We start from the raw sequence: 18,382 nt of genomic DNA on the forward strand, positions 1-18,382 counted from the left end.
TATATAAAACTAGCACCAGAAATATTACGGCGTTGCGACAGTGTCGGAATAGATAATTGACTTTCAATATAAGAATAGTCATGGTTCTCAATAACAATTAAAGTTCTATGAGCACAATATCTCAGGAATTTATGTTGAACTCTTTCTAAAGCATCGATATGAATCTGGTGGTATGGAGACCAAACTACAGAGCAGTACTCCAATATAGTTCTTACTAGGGAGCAATAAACCGTTCTTGTTGAAGAGACTGAGAAATATGAACAGTTTCTCATAACAAACCCTAGCAATTTTGATGCTTTTACAGAAATTGAATTAATATGATCAATAAATGTGACTTTCTCATCAAAAATAACTCCCAAATCCCTAATAGATGCAACATAATTTAGTGGCTCATTATTAATGAAGTAATTGGATTGAAACCGGTTGATCCTGCGAGTGAAACTAATAACACAACATTTCTTAACATTTAAATGAAGATTGTTTTGTTCACACCAATTATTTAAGCGATCCATATCTGCTTGTAGTAATTCTTGATCCACAATACTACCAACCACTCTCCAAAATTTTAAGTCGTCTGCAAACATCAAACACTGACTATACAGGAAACAGTTAACTATATCATCAATAAATAAATTAAATAATAAGGGTGATGTATGCCCTCCCTGAGGGAGACCTGATGTTACGCTGATAGGATCAGAAAGATGTCCACCGACCCTGACCCTTTGAATACGGCCAGTTAAAGAATTTTTAATCCAACTCACAAAATCAGCATGAAACCCTATGGAGATCAGTTTTGACAGAAGAATTTGATGATCAATACGATCAAACGCCTTACTAAAATCGGTGTATATAGAATCAATTTGTTTATGATCCTCTAATTTACTCATAAGATCAGATTGGTAACAGATCAAGTTAGTGGCAGTAGACTTATTCTTGCAAAACCCATGCTGTGAATCTGATATTAAGCCTTTGCATAACCAAGAAAGTTGATTAGCTATAAGGCTATCAAAAAGTTTAGGTATTGAAGATTGAATGCAAATACTTCTATAATTATCTATGACATCCTGACGGCCAGCTTTAAACAATGGCATAATAAAACTTTCCCTCCAGGCAATTGGAAATGTGGATGTTTGTAAGGAAGCATTAAATAACAAAGATAAAGGAATGGCAAGAGTACATACACATTTCCTCAAGAGAAAATTCGGAATCCCATCTGGGCCTGCAGTAATCTTGTTAGGGAGTGAGCTAATACCTTCAAATATATCATATGTTTAGATCTTAGTAATGTTTAAATTTAAACCATTAGCGGGACCATTTTGCAGCTGATTATTATCAATACCAGGAGAATAAACAGTTTGGAAAAATTCTTTAAACATGTTTGCAATATCCAAACCACTGGACGCTTGCTTGTCACCATAAAAGAGGGTATTGGGAAGGGTATAATTGGACCTCTTATCATTGATATATTTCCAAAATGATTTAGGGTCATTCTGTAAGCCGGAATCTATTCCTTCAATATATTGTCGGAAGCACAAATCAGACATACGTTTGCATTCAGACCTAAGGCGAGAAAATTTTATATAGTTTTCGTCTGTATTATCTCTCATATATAATGAATGAGCACTCCTTTTGTTCCTAGTTAACTTTCTAAGTTCAGGGGAGAACCATTTAGGAAATGAGGAAGTTCTATATTTCTTTAAAGGAATAAAATATGTAATCCCCATAGAGAGATATTCATAAAAAACGCTGATTGATAAGTTAAGATCACTATGAGATAAACACTCGTTCCAATTAATTGAGGATAGAAAGATATTAAGCTCATTGTAATTACCGTTTCGGAAATCATAAAAAAATTCTTCATAAGCTAGATTTGAAAAAATTGAGTTATTTGCTGTTGAAATATCCAAATGACACTCATATCCAATATGATGAAAATTAGCTTCAAAAAGAGGGTCAGAAGCTTTAAGAACATTTAAATCCTTAACATTAGAAAAAACCAGATCTAAAAATACATTTCTATCATCAAGTTACATTGATAAAATTTCAAATAACCAAATCTTTGTGCAACATCTAAAGCTGGGTCACCTCTTGGGCATTGAACCAGGAGACCATGCTCGTCATTGCCCCATGCAGCCCTTGGTAGGTTGTAATCTCCAAACAGATATACATTTAGGTTGGCACATTGAGTGACAATGGCAGATATAAGTATCCCGAGGTGATTGTGGAGGTATATAAACACCACCAATAATGAACTTAGTCCCATTACACTGGCATAGAATCAGAATTTGCTCAATACGGTCCTTTTGAATAGAAATGCACTGTGATTGTATACTATCACTGACAAATATCAGAATACCACCTCCACTCAACTTACTGCTAGTTCGATAGCTTCTGTCACATCTGAAGACCCTGAAACCCTTGCACATCAGTTCAGCATCTACTTAAACAATAGACATCACATAGTGTATATCAAGACACAACTAAGTTCAAAAATACTCTGTGCAGTATTCCTCCAATCTATAAAATGCCTTGTGAAGCGGGATTGTTTTTACCTGCTGTCGAAAACGTTTACATGTTTGAATCTTCTTTGGTAAATTTATGTTAAAAGATGACCTGGTAATATTTAAGTTAACAAAGTTAAATATAGAGTAATATTTCTTATACATTAGCCATTTAGAGCACCTCTTTCAGGATTTAGCTCTCCTAAATTTACACAAAGTGTGACAACTTCCTCCTGCTTCTCTCTTAATGTTATTTGTAGTTGTTTCTCCAACTCAAGTACATCCTCGTCAAACTCCTGTGTTTTGCGCCTTTCCCTTTTTGCTGAAACTTGCAGTTGGTGAAAGTCAGACATCAATTTATTAACTTCTCTCTGCAGCTCCTGTATGATTTCATCCTTCTCTGCACACACAATTTCTAGCTGGTCCGTTCTTTCAATAAGCTGGACTTTTAGTAAATGGTTCTCATCTCACTCACATTCCTCAAGTCCATCAAGGAGAGGATTAGGCCTATCATTATTCTCAAAAGCTGTCTTGCAAAAGATTGAGCAGAATATTTTCTGGTTACACAGTTTAACATGTCCCTTAAAGTTTCTCTCCAAGCAACTTGATATATGAGAGCAAGACACACAGTAATAGTACACATATGACGTATTTGCGCAACACTTAAACTTTGCACTCATTAAGATAGAGGTTATTAAATGTTATTTGTACTAATGAGACGGTTACACTAGTGTATCACACAACTATATTTATATCACATTAAGCTTAAAATGAACTTTTTCCGAAGTCCGAAAAATCTCTGCAAAGAGAATGTCTTACAAAAATCTAAATGCAGCATGATCAGTTAGAACCTTAAGAATTCAAAACTACCGATAAAGGAATGGAATCCGTATTATTATCTTCCACACTGGTTATTGTTTTCACTTGGTTTGATTTGTATACCATTGGTTTTTTACTGATATTCTTAGGGAAACTGTCCTTACTAAAAAAAAATGTTGATCTCAAGGTAGATGTAAAAATTTGCTATTCGGCTGTAGTAATCTTCACACTAAAAGTTTTAATAAAGTCACTGAATTATTTTAAAAACCAGGAGCACTCTTAACTCATGCCTTAAACTATGAAATTCACAATTCACATAAGTGTAATAGTTTAACATATTACTTGAAAAAAATTCCACAATCCCAAATGTTCAAAATGGTTTTGTTAAGGGTAGGTCAATCATCAGAGCAATTTACCAAGCAATATTTTATCATTTTCAAATCATAATTCCTCCAATAACAGGTACTTAACAATGGCAAAGTATATAGATCTTTCAAAATTATCTGACAGTGTTAATCATAATTTTTTGTGTGAGAAATTATAAAATTATGGTATTCAGGAAATACACAGATATTCGTAAAACCTTATATTTATAAAATTGAACAAAACAGGTAGTTGAATATGATCCAATTAGTAGTCATTTTGTCATAAAAACCGAAACGCAACATTAGTTCTGCTGGGTTTAAATCTTGGGTCACTTTTGTACATTCAAATGTAATACAACAAATCAAAGTGCAATATTTTACACAGATATACATTAATACACTACTATCATTTTTACTGAAAAGAGCCCATATAAAGTTGTGGAAAGTGAGTATGATGCCCTAGATATATAATTTCATCCTTTGATCTTCATTCGTGTTATAATAATATGACACCGTCAAGTACTACTTGTACAAGTACTATCTCTTTTCTTGGGTTAAAAATTGTTAGATGGTTGGATTGGAAAAATCATATAGATAATCTTGCAGCTGGTATATAAATATTGCTATGCATCAAGATGATGCTATGGTTATAGATAAATCGACAACAGTTGTTTATTTCCAAATGGAAAAAAACTAAGGTTAAAACCATGAAGCATTGTCAGGAAAAGAATATTAATAATAACAATTCATAATGATCCTTACCAATCCTTAACTTATGGCTTATGGAACACCCTGTATATATTATAATTTCTTTAGGCATATATTCAAGTAAACTGGATTTTTTTAAGATCCGTTTTTTTTTTATATTAAAATATTGGAAAAATTAAAATTAACCAGGTAATTAATTACTTGTTCACTTTACCAATATTTATGTATAAATACAAAACAATAAATAAATGCTCATTGTTAAGAGCAGTAATATTTTAAACTGGTATTAAAATTTACGACAAAATATTAACTGTTTAAGGTTCTATTTTTTAATGGGAATTCATTTATTTTTCATATAATGACATAACTTTCATTTTGGAAACTACCTCTTTAAATATTTGATATAAAGTAGGGAATAAACTAAAAAGTAAACTTTTAAGATTTAGAATATATTTTTAAACGATTTCTTTTAGCCATATTCAATATTAAAAAGAGAAAATAGCCTATCAGAAAGCCGACTGTTTGATGAAAACCATGAAAATTCTTTATTAGATAAACCACTAGAAAAATATGGATCACATGAGAGTGTCTTAAAAGAGGGTAAGTGGAACTATTAAAATATAATATTTTTGTGAAACATTTAGTGATTTACAATTTTTTACAGCTGTAAGTAGTCTACATAAAATCCCAACTGAAAAGGCTAGAGAAAGGAATTTTTTACATGGAAAAATTGGAGCAAACTCTCTTCTAGGTGCTCCCGAATTGGAGAGATTATGTCCTAATAGAGAAATAACAATTTTTGTGGGAACTTGGAATATGAATGGACACTCCCCACCAAAGTTAGTGTTTTGCTAATTTGCTTAATAATGCATTTTATCTTTATTTCAATATTTTAGGGAGCTAAATGATTTTGTTCTACCAATCGGTATGAAACATGTGCCAGATATTTTGTGTTTTGGAACCCAAGAGTCATGCTCTGAAAGGCTGGAATGGGAAGTTTCTCTTCAGGAAACTATTGGCCCGTCACACATTCTCTTCCATTCTACTAGTTTAGGTAATACTCAATGCTATTAATTCATGTAAGATATGAGGTCTTATAGATATGGTAAGTGTCGCTGAACTTCTTTCTTTTTGCTCCTTTGATATTCAAATCTGGCAAATTGTTTTAAAATCCAAATTAACCAGTGGCTTTGGAAACTATTTTTGGATATATTCTACAAGGCAAAACTAGTTGTCTTTCTAGCAGTGTTACTTTAAGTACTGTTGTAAATTATCATATTTGTCAGAAAACAAGTATTGATCTGCAATTAAGGAAATTTTGGGAACTTAAAGAGAGTTTTAAATCAATACACTTATCCTCTGAAGATAAGAATGTGAGGAAATTTTTTCACTATAAAGGATTTTGCAGGTCGATTTTATGTTCCATTACCTTTTCGTCAAGAAAAACCTAAACTTCTTGATACATATTCTCAAGCCTATCGACAGTTGTTGATGCTTAGAAATAGTTTTATAATAAATTCGAACTGGGTTATCAAATACTGTAATTTTTTGGAAGATTATTTAGACCAAAGGTATATATATCATTGCAATCTCCTTCTCCATCAGCCTATTATATAGCTCATCAGGATTTTTTCCAAAGAGTAAATTTCAGGGGTCTGAAGTTATATCTATAGTTATTTTAAAAACAGACGGCAAAAGAAGGAATTCATAGCTGAAAAACTTGCGACAATGGACGAATATGAATGACTTCAATTGAATTGCTCCGAGCTGCAGTTGATAATGTGATTTTCAACCTGAGAGGATAAGACACACCGAGAAGCAGAAGAAGAGATTACATACATACGGGTCGTATTTAATAATAATAATATAAATAATAATAATAAAGAAAACATTGTTCTGATGGACCAAATAATAATAATACCCACAATGCAACCAGAAAACACTTATAAGTACCTTGGATTTCAGGAAGGAATGAGCATTGAAGGATGGCGGAATAAGTGGAACATTGTGGACGAATTCATGCATCGAACTAAAACCGTGCTAGAAATAAACTTAAATTCTAAAACTAGAATTATGGCAATTAATACATGGGATACTTACCTACACATTTAGAGTGCTTACCTGGTCCAAGACAGAACTTGAGCGCTTGATCGTAAGATTAGTAAGACGTTCACAAAATACAGAATGCTTCACCTAAACTCCGCGATTGAAAGGATGTACATCGCACGGACAGAAGGAGGAAGAGGCATTGTTCACCTAGAAAAAATCACCAAAATGAAGTAACCAGTCTCCAAAAATATTTTAGGAATAATAACTTACCAATTCATCGACGTCTTGTAGCTCTGAATCGCGCATACTCACTTATTAATCTTGCAACAGTAACAGAAGAACCTGAAAGAGAAAACATTATTAGTAAATTAATAACAGATTAGAAAAGCAAACCCATGCATTGCCGATTCTATGCAAGACTTCATCAAGATGAGGCTTATAGGCTGGTTAAAAATACTTACCTTAGTGTAAAATACTTATTCCCTGAAATAGAAGGTGCTCTTCTAGCGATACAAGACTAAGTAGTGCCTACCAGACAATATAAAAAATATATCTGAAGCAGCAAGCCTCAAATATAAAGTGCCGATTGTGCAATGCCGAGATCGAATCAGTATAGCACTTAATATCGACCTGCATTGTGCTTGCACCTACAGCATATCTGAGCAGGCGTAATGATATAGGAAAAGTAATTCACTTTTAGCTGAAGCATATGGGTATTAGGTCGGAATCTACAGCAGCTTACAAACACCAACCCCAATCTATCTCTGCGAAAATTTAGATTTTAAGATCTACTGGGATACAACAGTTTTGACGCACACTAAAATACAATAGACCAGATATTATTATGATCATTGTAGCGAAAGATAAACGAAGAGTTAAAATTATACATTTTTCCTCTGGACGATAATATTGCGCGAGCCTACCGAGAGAAAATAACTAAATATCAAGATCTGGCACAAAAATTAAACAACTGTAGGACATGACCGAGGGCCAGATCAAACCCTCGGTTATGTCAGCAAACGGAATAGTTCACAGAAAGTGTACATTACATTTAGTAGAATTAAATCTACTCAATAACCTTATTTGCTTGATGCAAAAAGCAGTTATCTTGGCAACGACACGGATAATACGCCGCACTCTATAAACTAAGTGAGAGAGAGAGAGAGCAACAAACAAAAAAAAACTTTAGAGCCTTGTCACTGCGACCCGGCAAATAAAGAATCATTCCCACTTATAATAATAATACTCCTTTATTTGCTCATATACATCCAACAGCTTAGCATCGTCAAAAAGTATAGACTGTCAAACGCCAATAATACAGTGCATAAAGGTGTGTGTGCAAACAAAAAACTTACATTTTGTTCACAATCAAAAGGCATCTAAAATTTTAGACAGGAACATAAAACAAAATACAATTTTTGTTCGCATCAGAAATGCTCACTAAGTATATATGAAACATTTGTTATACAGGTATGAAAGTATAATATTCGATAAATTTTGATAGACTAGGTTAAAGACTATTGTAGAATTCGTCCAATGAGTATGGACAGATCTCCAAAATTAGGTTACTTGCTTAAATCTATTTAAATGTAGTTGTTTTGTGGTTTCGGGTATTGCATTAAAAAGTTTTATGGCATTAGTCATATAGCCCTTATGGGTCAGACTAAGCCGGTGTTGTGGAAGTAAGAGATTTTCTCCATGTCTGGTGTCATATAGACATATATATATTTACTGTGCTAAATATACAGTGCTTTTCTTTGAAGTCCCCCCCCCCCATTTATTTTTTGAACGGGTCAAAAAAAATTTTTTAAACTTGGCATAAGTAAATTGGTCTATAGATACTATTTTTCACTGTAAACTAGGTAGTTGTAAATTCCAAGATGGCGGCTGGGCGACATCTTGAGAAAAAATTTTAAATAGAAAGGGGGTCGTGTGGTACCTTATTTTAAAGGTCTCAATGAGTACTTTATAACCCTGAAATATTAGACCCATATCTTAACTTGTTTCAAAATGGCGGCCTAATAAAAAAGTATTTTTTTTTATTTTAACGTTTTACATTTTTATGATTTTTGAATAGGTAAAAATCAGTGTACGAAAATAAATGCGTCACTATTTTATTTTGACATAAAAACGACAGTTCTAAATGTCAAAATAACACATAAGCGCCATCTTGAATAAATGCATTAAATAGAAATCTTGTGTTACCTCATTTAAAAGGTTTTATTGAGTACTTTTAATATTTATTACATGGACTCGGTGGACTCCGTTTTGACCTGTCTAAAAGTAACAGCCAAAAAATACACTGTTGCGATTTTATTAACGTTTTTAATAATAATATACAAATAATTTATAATTTTTGAATTTTGGATTTAAAGATTAACTTTTTGGTTTCTAAAGACTTACTGAACCGCCCTCGTATGTCACATTTTACGTTAAAGGTTATTGAACATTATTTAGACATTCCAAAAACCAAATAGCTATTAAAAAAACTCGAAAAAAAAATACCGGTAATTTACCGGTTATGGAAAAATATCGTAAAATTTTTTTTCGAGTTTTTTTAATAGCTATTTGGTTTTTGGAATGTCTAAATAATGTTCAATAACCTTTAACTTTTATCATATTATATTCTCCAATTTATAAACAAATCTAAGTCTAAGAAAAGGCTTAATGGATTCTTACTCCAGAAGAAATTCCTTTTTCACTTCCACCAATTATTTGGTTGGTACAACATGATGTTTTCTCAGATATCCAAATTGCTTGCTTAGAGTTAGTAACTCAAAAAATCCTCTTTTCTGGATCAAACTGGCTGTTTCTAACGGTGATTTAGTTATTATGAAAAGACTTTCAGTGGAAACAGGATGATGTTATTCGAGTAGTAGAAGTTAACACTTCTTGATTGACGATGAAACGACCAGTGCTCATGATTGGCTTGTTACTCGGAAACTAGGCAGATTAGTACCTTGTTATTCTTCAAATTCAAATTCAAAAAGTGCTTTATTGTCATAACATATAAATTTTGTTAACAAAGCGTAGTATAATAAAAACCTAAGCACTAAAAGCACATAAATACATTGTAAAATAGATTAAAATTTACTGAACAAAACATACCTAAATTAATAGTGAAGAAATAGTCCATACTTGCAGTGGAGTCATAGGTTAAGGTAAAATGAAAATCCTGCAGTCTTCCTTCACTTATTTATTAAGCATTTAGTTATTTAAAATTCCCTACATGTTTCGGACACAGTGGTGTCCTTCATCAGGGGATAAATTTACCTTTTCATTTTACCTTATACCTAAATTAAATCATACACTTAATGATAACAAGCAATCAATGTTTAAATATTAGAGCTCATCCTGGTAGAATTCATGCACACTGTAAGAAGCCCTATTTAAAAGTAGTTTTTTTTTTGACAGTGAAAATTTCTAAGATTAAAAGTTGTTCTTGGCAAAAAAAATTCATATCAAATAAATTCATTGGCAAATGATTAAATAATTTTTCGTAAATTAGAGACTTTTTTACCAGAGATGATTTGGGAATTGGTAAAGGAAGAAAGTGATTTTGACGTGTTTAGTGTTAAGGAATAGGCCCTCGGAGTTCATCACAGGTTTTTAAGGTAAGGGAACATGTCTCTAGTATGAAAAGGAAAATTTATAAACATTTTATTAAAGGAAAAATAAACCTCATAATGCTTAATCGTCCACTTATGATGTTTACCAGTAAATACCTCCAAAGAATAACGTCTTTACGATTTTCTTGTTTACATTGTCAACAACTTGACTGGCTCCCTTATTATTATCGAAGATCATCATGTTAAGCGACTCTTAAAAGAGGATTTAATTTTACTATTTTTCTTTTACTAGCTTAAGAAAGTCAATTCGAATCCAGGAAAGAATTTAATATATTAAACCAGGACCGTAATATCTCCAACCCAGACAAACAAAAGGGATGATGGGATGTAAGAGTTAAAACTCTTTGAGTCACAAAGTGTGGTCTACATGATTCTCGTTATGTTATATTGACAATGAAGCGCATTGCTTTTTTTTTTGAAGAACAAAAAAAACTTAGTTTAGTAAGCCCTGATTAGCAACACCCCAGAATGGTATACCATACCTAAGGTGAGACTCAAATAATGAGAAGTAAACTGTCCGGACTAGTTGTTGACGTTGTTGACCCAATTCTTCCTTTACCACTCGCATAGCAAAACATCCTGATGAGAGCTTTCTTCCTAATGATAATATATGATTTTTAAAGCGTAATTCCTGGTCAATTAGTATACTTAAAAACTCAGATGTTGTACTTTCTGGTAACGATCTAAGAGAAAACCATTTACGTCACATTTAAACCCAATGATGTGAATTTTACTCAGGTGCAGACAAAGACAGTTAGATGTGAACCAGTCCTTAATGACAGTAGAATTCCGCGATCCACACAATCAAATGTCTTTGAAAGATCGCAGAAGACCGTTGCCTACATATTACTCTAATTCACACCAAAGTAAACACTCTCGAGGAAGCTGTAAATTGCATTCTGAGTACTTTTAGATTATTGAAATCCGAATTGTCATGGTGTTATAATTTTAAGAGATCGAAGATAATCACAGACTCTTTATTTGACTAGCTTCTCTATGACTTTTGATAAGAGATTGGGTTGTAGTTGGACGGGTCATCGACTTCTTCTCCCTTATGTCATACTTTGGGTTAGGTTACTAGCTACATTACACTAAAAGGTATTTAAGTGGTCTGGAATAATATCAGGGTTAGAATGAGATGAGTTTTTGCGAAATTCATTCATTAATGACCAGCTTTCCTTTTGTTTATTTTTGGCCTTATTAAGTTGTTCACTGTAGTACATTTCCTTAGCAGACTTTATGAGTTTCCTATAAATGTATAAATACTACGATAGCTATTACACTATAATAAATCTTACGTTATCGGTGAATTTCTTCAAATAGTTTAAAGAGCGTAGAGTATTTCCTGACTTTTTCAAACCTTTAGTAAGCCAGAGCTTAATCTTTATTGGTTGTATGGGCAACGCCTTAGTAAATACATCAGTTGACATCCTGTAGTAGTCAGCAATAGGATCTGAAGTAAGACTTACATTCTGCCATACTATTCTGTCACACAATCTCTGAGATTGCACATTTAATAAAAGTAGTGAAACCTTCAAAGAGTCTGTGAAAAAATGCTCTAATTTCCCTTCCTCTACCAGAAGCTTCCTGTGAAGGAGCTCGGTTATAAAAAATCACACATCATTATCGTCATATTTTCATCGAGAAATATGCAACTTTCGTTGTTACTTTCAGTTTGCGGCGAATTTGAATGATGTTTGAGTGAATGTATGTTAATGTCTCCATGTATTTCAGGAAGTGACCCCATCCTATTGAATGTAAGATTTTTTCGCTTGTAAACATTGTTTGATGCCATCAGATCCAGTATTAATTTACTATTAAATAGCTTCTTAAGACAAATTTTAGTTTTAGAAAGCATATTACAATCAACAAAATGAACAATATTTTCAGATTTCAGACTAATATATTCTGTATACCAGGTTTTTTCTTGTAATAATAAAATTATTAGAGCCCGCCATAAGTAAAACATAATCATTCTTACTAGATGTTTTAATTAGAATTGGAATATTTTCAATAACATTATGTAAGTGTATTGCACCTGGTTTAACAATGTATTCAAAGTTTAGGCTTTTATGGTTACCTAAGCCTTTCAGTAAGTGATGAAAGAGACTTCTTCCCTGGTCATCAGATAAAAAGAGCAAATGATTACTTTTGACTTTTTTTTGGTAATATGTTACTATGTATGTCACTAAACCAGCGAATTTAGAAGATTTAAAAGAACAAATACGCCTGGAAATTAGAAATATTATATATCCAGATGTCATTGACAACGTTCATAAAGAATTTTTAAATCGCCTTGGTTATTGTCAGGTTGTTAACGGTGCTCAATTCGAACATTTAATTTAGATTTACTTACTTAGATCACTTATGTAATTACTATTCATTCACGCAAAAAATTGCGTTCTTTCTTATTCTGCATTAAAAAATGGTGGTTTCCATTTAAAAAAAAAAACATATTGATGACGTCATATCTTTTTTTGAGTCACCCTGTATATTTAATTTCCACGTAGAAAAACCCTAAACCAAATATTAAAAACGACGGGTTCGGCCATTTTTTTCAGAAACGGTCCATTTCATTTTTATTGAATTTATCCGCTACTTTACGGATGCACTGTATAATATATATTAATTATATTTTAGAAAGTACTATAGTTATATTCTACTAATTCAATTACAAGTATAAATGATTCCATCATTTTGCAATATAATATATTCTAACTATGCAAAATATCCTTACGACTTTGTCGGTTTTTTTTTTATAGTCACGAACATTTTTTCTTCTAGTTAAGTTATTCATTGCTGATTAAACGGAACTGCATCGATGAATTATTATAGGAACACTTTACATGGAACAACCAATAAATTTTATTGTTTTGGCTAGTTTTGACTGTACTTTTTTGTTAGGAGATATTGTCCTAATTATCTAAGGTTTTAAACATAACAATTCACCTGCATAATATGTTTGTTAATCTAGAGTACTCTTTTCTTTTGAATATTTTATTTTTATTTATTCTTTATTCAGCCCAAAAACATAATATTACAATGTTACATACAATAATCGTAGCATTACAATACTTCAGCTGGGATATGGACCGTGTCCTAAAATATTAGCTATAATAGCTTAGAAAAATTTAAAAAAAATACATTTAAATAAATAAAATAGATAATGATACAATTTCAAAACATCATTGACAGCAATACAACCACAAACAGAACAGAATAAAAACTGAAACTGAATCTAAAGTAAGCCTATTCTAGATCTTTACTTAGTGCTTCATGCATGTCACCATCCTGAAAGAACTCATCAATACCGTATGCCCTATCCCCCAAAAATGCCCTGAGCCCTCAAACAAGCTTACTGGGAGGTAACTGCCCAAAGGAAAGAGGGAGTACATTCCAGATTTTTAGAATGTTAAAGACAATGTTTTTTGTACAAATGTAAAGTTTGGTTTCTCAATTATTAGATTGTCCTTAAACTCGGTTTCATATTGTCTTTTTCTATCAGAAAAAAATTAAATGTTATTAATTAGAAACTTAATAGATCGCAGAATATAAAGACTGTATATTGTAAGAATGCCAGTATCTTTAAATACTCCTCTACAGCTATCACGATAGTCGGTAGTACGGATGCACCTCTTTTGCAAAATAAAAATTCTGTTCGAATCCACAGAGTTGCCCCAGAATATTATTCCATATGCAATTTGTGACTGGACATAGGCATGGTACGCTGTAAGCGCCGCTTGCCAACCTACACTGCCATGTATTACCCGGAGAGCATAGCTGTATTTACTGACCCCGGTTGCGACCTTCTGCACGTGAGCTTTCCAGTTCAGCTTTTGATTTAAAACTACCCCCAGAAAAGACACACTTTCAGCCGCTCATCACTGTGTTCCCGCATGTCAGTGCAAAGTCTGTTTCCTGCTGTGAAAAATGAACAATCTGTGTCTTTGCAACATTTAAAATAGGGTTATTTTCAATAAACCAGCCTCCCAGTCCATCCAAGGCTTCTTTCATTCTAGCAATACATGCTTCCCGATTGTTCTCACTGAAGTTTAAAGAGGTGTCATCAGCATACTGCACCACATCGACATCAGTGGCGCACACAAGGTCATTTGTATATATTTAAAAAAAGAAGTGGTCCCAGGATAGACCCCTGAGGAACACCCCTCTTCAAACACTTCGTTTCTGATGGAAGTGTCACCCCAGCGCCATTTGTTTCCATGACCCGTTGCTCCCGTCCCCAGAGGTATGACACAATCAAGTTCAATGCCGCCCCCCTGATACCACATCGTTCAAGTTTTGAGCAAAGTACGCCATGGTCCACATTGTCAAAAGCCTTGGATAGATCTAGAAGCATGGTTGTAGTCACCTTGCCATTATTTAAAGACACTAGCATTTTCTCCAAAGCCTGATAAATAGCCCAAACAGTTGATTTTTTTTCAGAAAATCATTTTGTTTATCAGAGATTATATTGTAATGATCAAAAAATCCAATCATCCTTGAACATATAACTCTTTCAAAGATTTTACTTATGTTCGAAAGGAGTGATACAGGAGGATAGTTGTCAAACTTGTCACCCTCACCTTTTTTATAAATTTGCTTAATAAGAGCTTTTTTCAGTAAGTCTGGAAATACCCCTTTTTCAAGCATTAAATTCAGTATATGGGTTAGTGGCAGGCTTATTATGTCTGCCACCTTCCTCAGAATAGACACAGGAATGTTATCATGTCCAACTGATTTCTTATTTTTTAGAGATTTTATTATTCTAATGACTTCATTTTTTGTAACGGGTTCCATAAAGATACTATTTTGATTAATTGGTATCTTTGAAAAATTTATCGATCCCCCATCCTTAATATCAGGACATATATTAATAAAAAAATCGTTTATAGCATTTCAAATATCCTTTTCAGATTTTTCTGGAAAATGATTAAACAGACTTTGTTTTTTACAATTAGGACGAGTTATATTTTTTACTAAGGTCCAAGTAGCTTTTGTCTTATTTTCTGAGGCTTCAATAAAATGTTGACTAGACATTTTTTTGGCTTTTTTAATAATTTTTTTTTAAGATTCCAGTATACTTTCTATAAAATTGAAGTGTGACTTCCTCCCTAATTACTCTTTGATATAGAACCCTTTTATTCCTGCAAGAAACCTTTAGACCTGTTGTTATCCATTTGTTTGATCTGTGCATTGGTTTTTTAATAGTCCTATTTGAACAGGTTAAATTTAGTTTTTCAGTTAAGATATGGTTAAATTTACCGTATGCCAGGGTAACATCAATCGCATCCAGCACACCATGTCAGTCCACACCCTGTAGTTCCTGCGAGAACTGTTGTATTCTAGTCTTTGAAAAAGATCTTACAGAAATGTAGATGTCTTCCCTGGCTTCAGTTTCTAGTTGACCTATGCGGCGTTAACTTTACAGTGTTACTATTTTGCCAAGAGTTTGCAGACGGTAGCTCAGAATTATTGGAGGCTTGGGATTGTTCGAAGATTCACTTATGACTGGCTATTAAAGAATCTAAACTTGATTATAACTATTAAATAAGAGGGCGCCACTTAGTTTTTTTTTTATAAATGAGAGAAAACTAAGAAAAAAGACTTGGTATATAGGTTTCAACTAACAATTAAATGACCCTGGATAAAGTAGATTTAAAGAGGCAAAAAAAAAATATTTTAACAATACAACCAAATTATATTTACATCAAAGATATGTATACACCTCATTTTCTAATCTGTTAAATGTTAATAATTTATTATGAATTAAAATATGAATAATGTTGATATGATTAAATAAAATAGGTTTGTCAAAAGTAACATTTAAATTATGATTAAGCTATTAGGTAGATTTCAGCACTTGAAAAATAAATTGCAATTATTAAAGTTTTTAGTATATATTTGTATTACGCAGGGGAAAGTTCATGAACCTTTTTACCTAAGGCATATCAGCCTTAACCGAGTTATATCTACTTAATTACCAAAAAAAGGTACTGAAAAATACTGAACAAGAAATAACTAAAATTATAGATAAGAAATTGACGTATTAAATTATGATATTGCAATTATGAAATTGCAATTATTAAAGTTTTTAGTATATATTTGTATTACGCAGGGGAAAGTTCATGAACCTTTTTACCTAAGGCATATCAGCCTTAACCGAGTTATATCTACTTAATTACCAAAAAAAGGTACTGAAAAATACTGAACAAGAAATAACTAAAATTATAGATAAGAAATTGACGTATTAAATTATGATATTGATTAAATATTTGTAGCAATAAATTGAAATTAAAGGTATATTAATAAAAATTTAAATAAGTGAAACAAATCTATGGTTAGTAATATTTAAATAAATGGAATAAACTGGCCTGTATATTCCTCCAAGAAATGAATGGCTGGCCTTCAAAATCAAGGCTGTAAATGTATGCCATTTGTAGCTTAGCTATCTGGACTGGGAATATCTAATACTAGCTCTAGTTCTGGTCCCAGCTCCACCGCTTTCAGCAATTTCCCGGGGAAATCAACAGCCTGCAGCCATCAACAATTGAAGAAGAATAAAGAGGAAAACGGAAAAGTAAAACCCTAAAACAATGGTTGCCATTGTATTCACTGTCGATAAAAAAATGAATGGGTTCAAAATGTGACACACTCACCTTGCTAAGTTTCATTATCTATCCATTAAAATCTTGGGCATCCTGCACCAGAATTATGAAATAAACAGTTCCCTAAAGGAACAAAATTAAGGACTATAAATTATAAGCCATATTGGCCACTTCCTGCTTCACAAATTTCGAAAATAAAAAACTGGCCTTTTACGTGCGCTTCTACCTGCAACACGGGAACAAGTCCTCGAAAATGGATGCAGTACCGACTAAATAAGTTACGACCCCAGCTCTCGCCTGAGCTGTCAATGTCAATCCAATCAGAGAAAACATCAATCAAGACCAACCAGAAGAGTGACGGACCGTCAACAGAAAGCATGAATAATAAAACCAGAAGAGTAATGCGTTACAGTAGTAATGTGTCATTGACAGTGTGAATTTAAAGAAATATCGATAAAAGAAGTTGACTGAAATTATTAATATAATTATTGAAATTAATGAAATATCAATGGAGCGTTAGTGAAAATAAGAGTAGAAAAATAAAACGCTACACCTATAGAAATACTCTGGGCATAATGATCAGACAGAGTTTGACCCAACCACCGATGGATTCCTAAAATCCTTAAAGTTAACAAATCTGTTGTCAATACATGAAGCACTCTTTTTTGTGACCCTAGTGGGTTCAAATATTGATATATTGATTGAATATTGTAATTTACTTTGGTACAGGTTCTCCTTATTTTCCAGGCACTTTGCACCTATGCATCTTTATAAGAAGGGACCTAATTTGGTACATATCAATACCAGAGGATGCCAGCTTATCAGTTAGACCTGGCAGTGCATTTAGGACCAAAGGGGCCGTCGCCAGCTCGTTTATTTTATTTGGTACGTCATTCTTATTTGTGACGGCTCACTTGACAGCACACCAAGAGAAAGTAAAGGAGCGAGTGGGTGACGTGAAGAAAATCGTGCATTCTTTGGATTTACCTAGGACGTTACCTTGTAAAAATAAGAACAAAGGTAGGATGAGTTGTTTGATGTAAACATTATATCTTAAACGCGTTAGTAAATTATAATTATTATTAATTTTATATTAATAATTTTTGTATATTATTTTATTGGGTCTTTTTTCACATTCATTCTTGTGCTACTGAGGGAATAAATGAATCCTTGTGTATGTTCTCTAGATTCAATTTGGATCGAACTGTAGTTAGAAGAAAGGGAATAGGAGAATTTCTATCGTTCCCTCTTTAATTTATGATTTATACATGTTATTGCAAGTGAATATATTGATTTCTACACCTAAGACTTGAGTTGGCCAGACGTATTGACATAATTCTCATATACAGGGTGGGCCATCGAAAACAGTCCAGCAAGGGTTGGGGCCCTTTTAGAAAAAAATTTTAAAAAATGCTCGGATCCATCGATTTTTGATTTTAGGGGTACTATTTTTTTTTAACTTTTAACCCCTTAACATCAACCCCTTGGCCGGAATTGCCACCACCCTCAAAATCTTAAATAGGAGTGGGGATCAAGTGATAGCTTATTTTAAAGGTCTTTTTATTCTAGTTACAACTGCCAAGTTTGAAATTACTAACTTGAGTTTTCGCAGTATGACAAAAATTATGAAACAATACCATTGTTTAATACTTTTAGCGCTAGTTTTTAGAGGTTCTTTCTTACAAAACAAAAACCCGTCGATTTTT

General features: G+C 32.7%; 1 protein-coding gene across 3 annotated transcripts in view; it reads left to right on the forward strand.

Moving 5' to 3' along the window:
- Positions 1–18,382, forward strand: part of LOC126737754 (inositol polyphosphate 5-phosphatase E) — a 91,430-nt gene that overhangs the window by 14,904 nt on the left and 58,144 nt on the right. For all 3 annotated transcript variants that reach the window (XM_050442783.1, XM_050442781.1, XM_050442782.1), the window contains 4 exons: positions 4,867–4,993; positions 5,058–5,232; positions 5,290–5,447; positions 17,424–17,696. In XM_050442783.1, coding sequence (XP_050298740.1) covers positions 4,867–4,993; positions 5,058–5,232; positions 5,290–5,447; positions 17,424–17,696 — 733 coding nt within the window. The remainder of the gene's footprint in view (positions 1–4,866; positions 4,994–5,057; positions 5,233–5,289; positions 5,448–17,423; positions 17,697–18,382) is intronic.

Source organism: Anthonomus grandis, chromosome 6 (assembly GCF_022605725.1).
Source record: "Anthonomus grandis grandis chromosome 6, icAntGran1.3, whole genome shotgun sequence".
Lineage (NCBI taxonomy): Eukaryota > Metazoa > Arthropoda > Insecta > Coleoptera > Curculionidae > Anthonomus > Anthonomus grandis.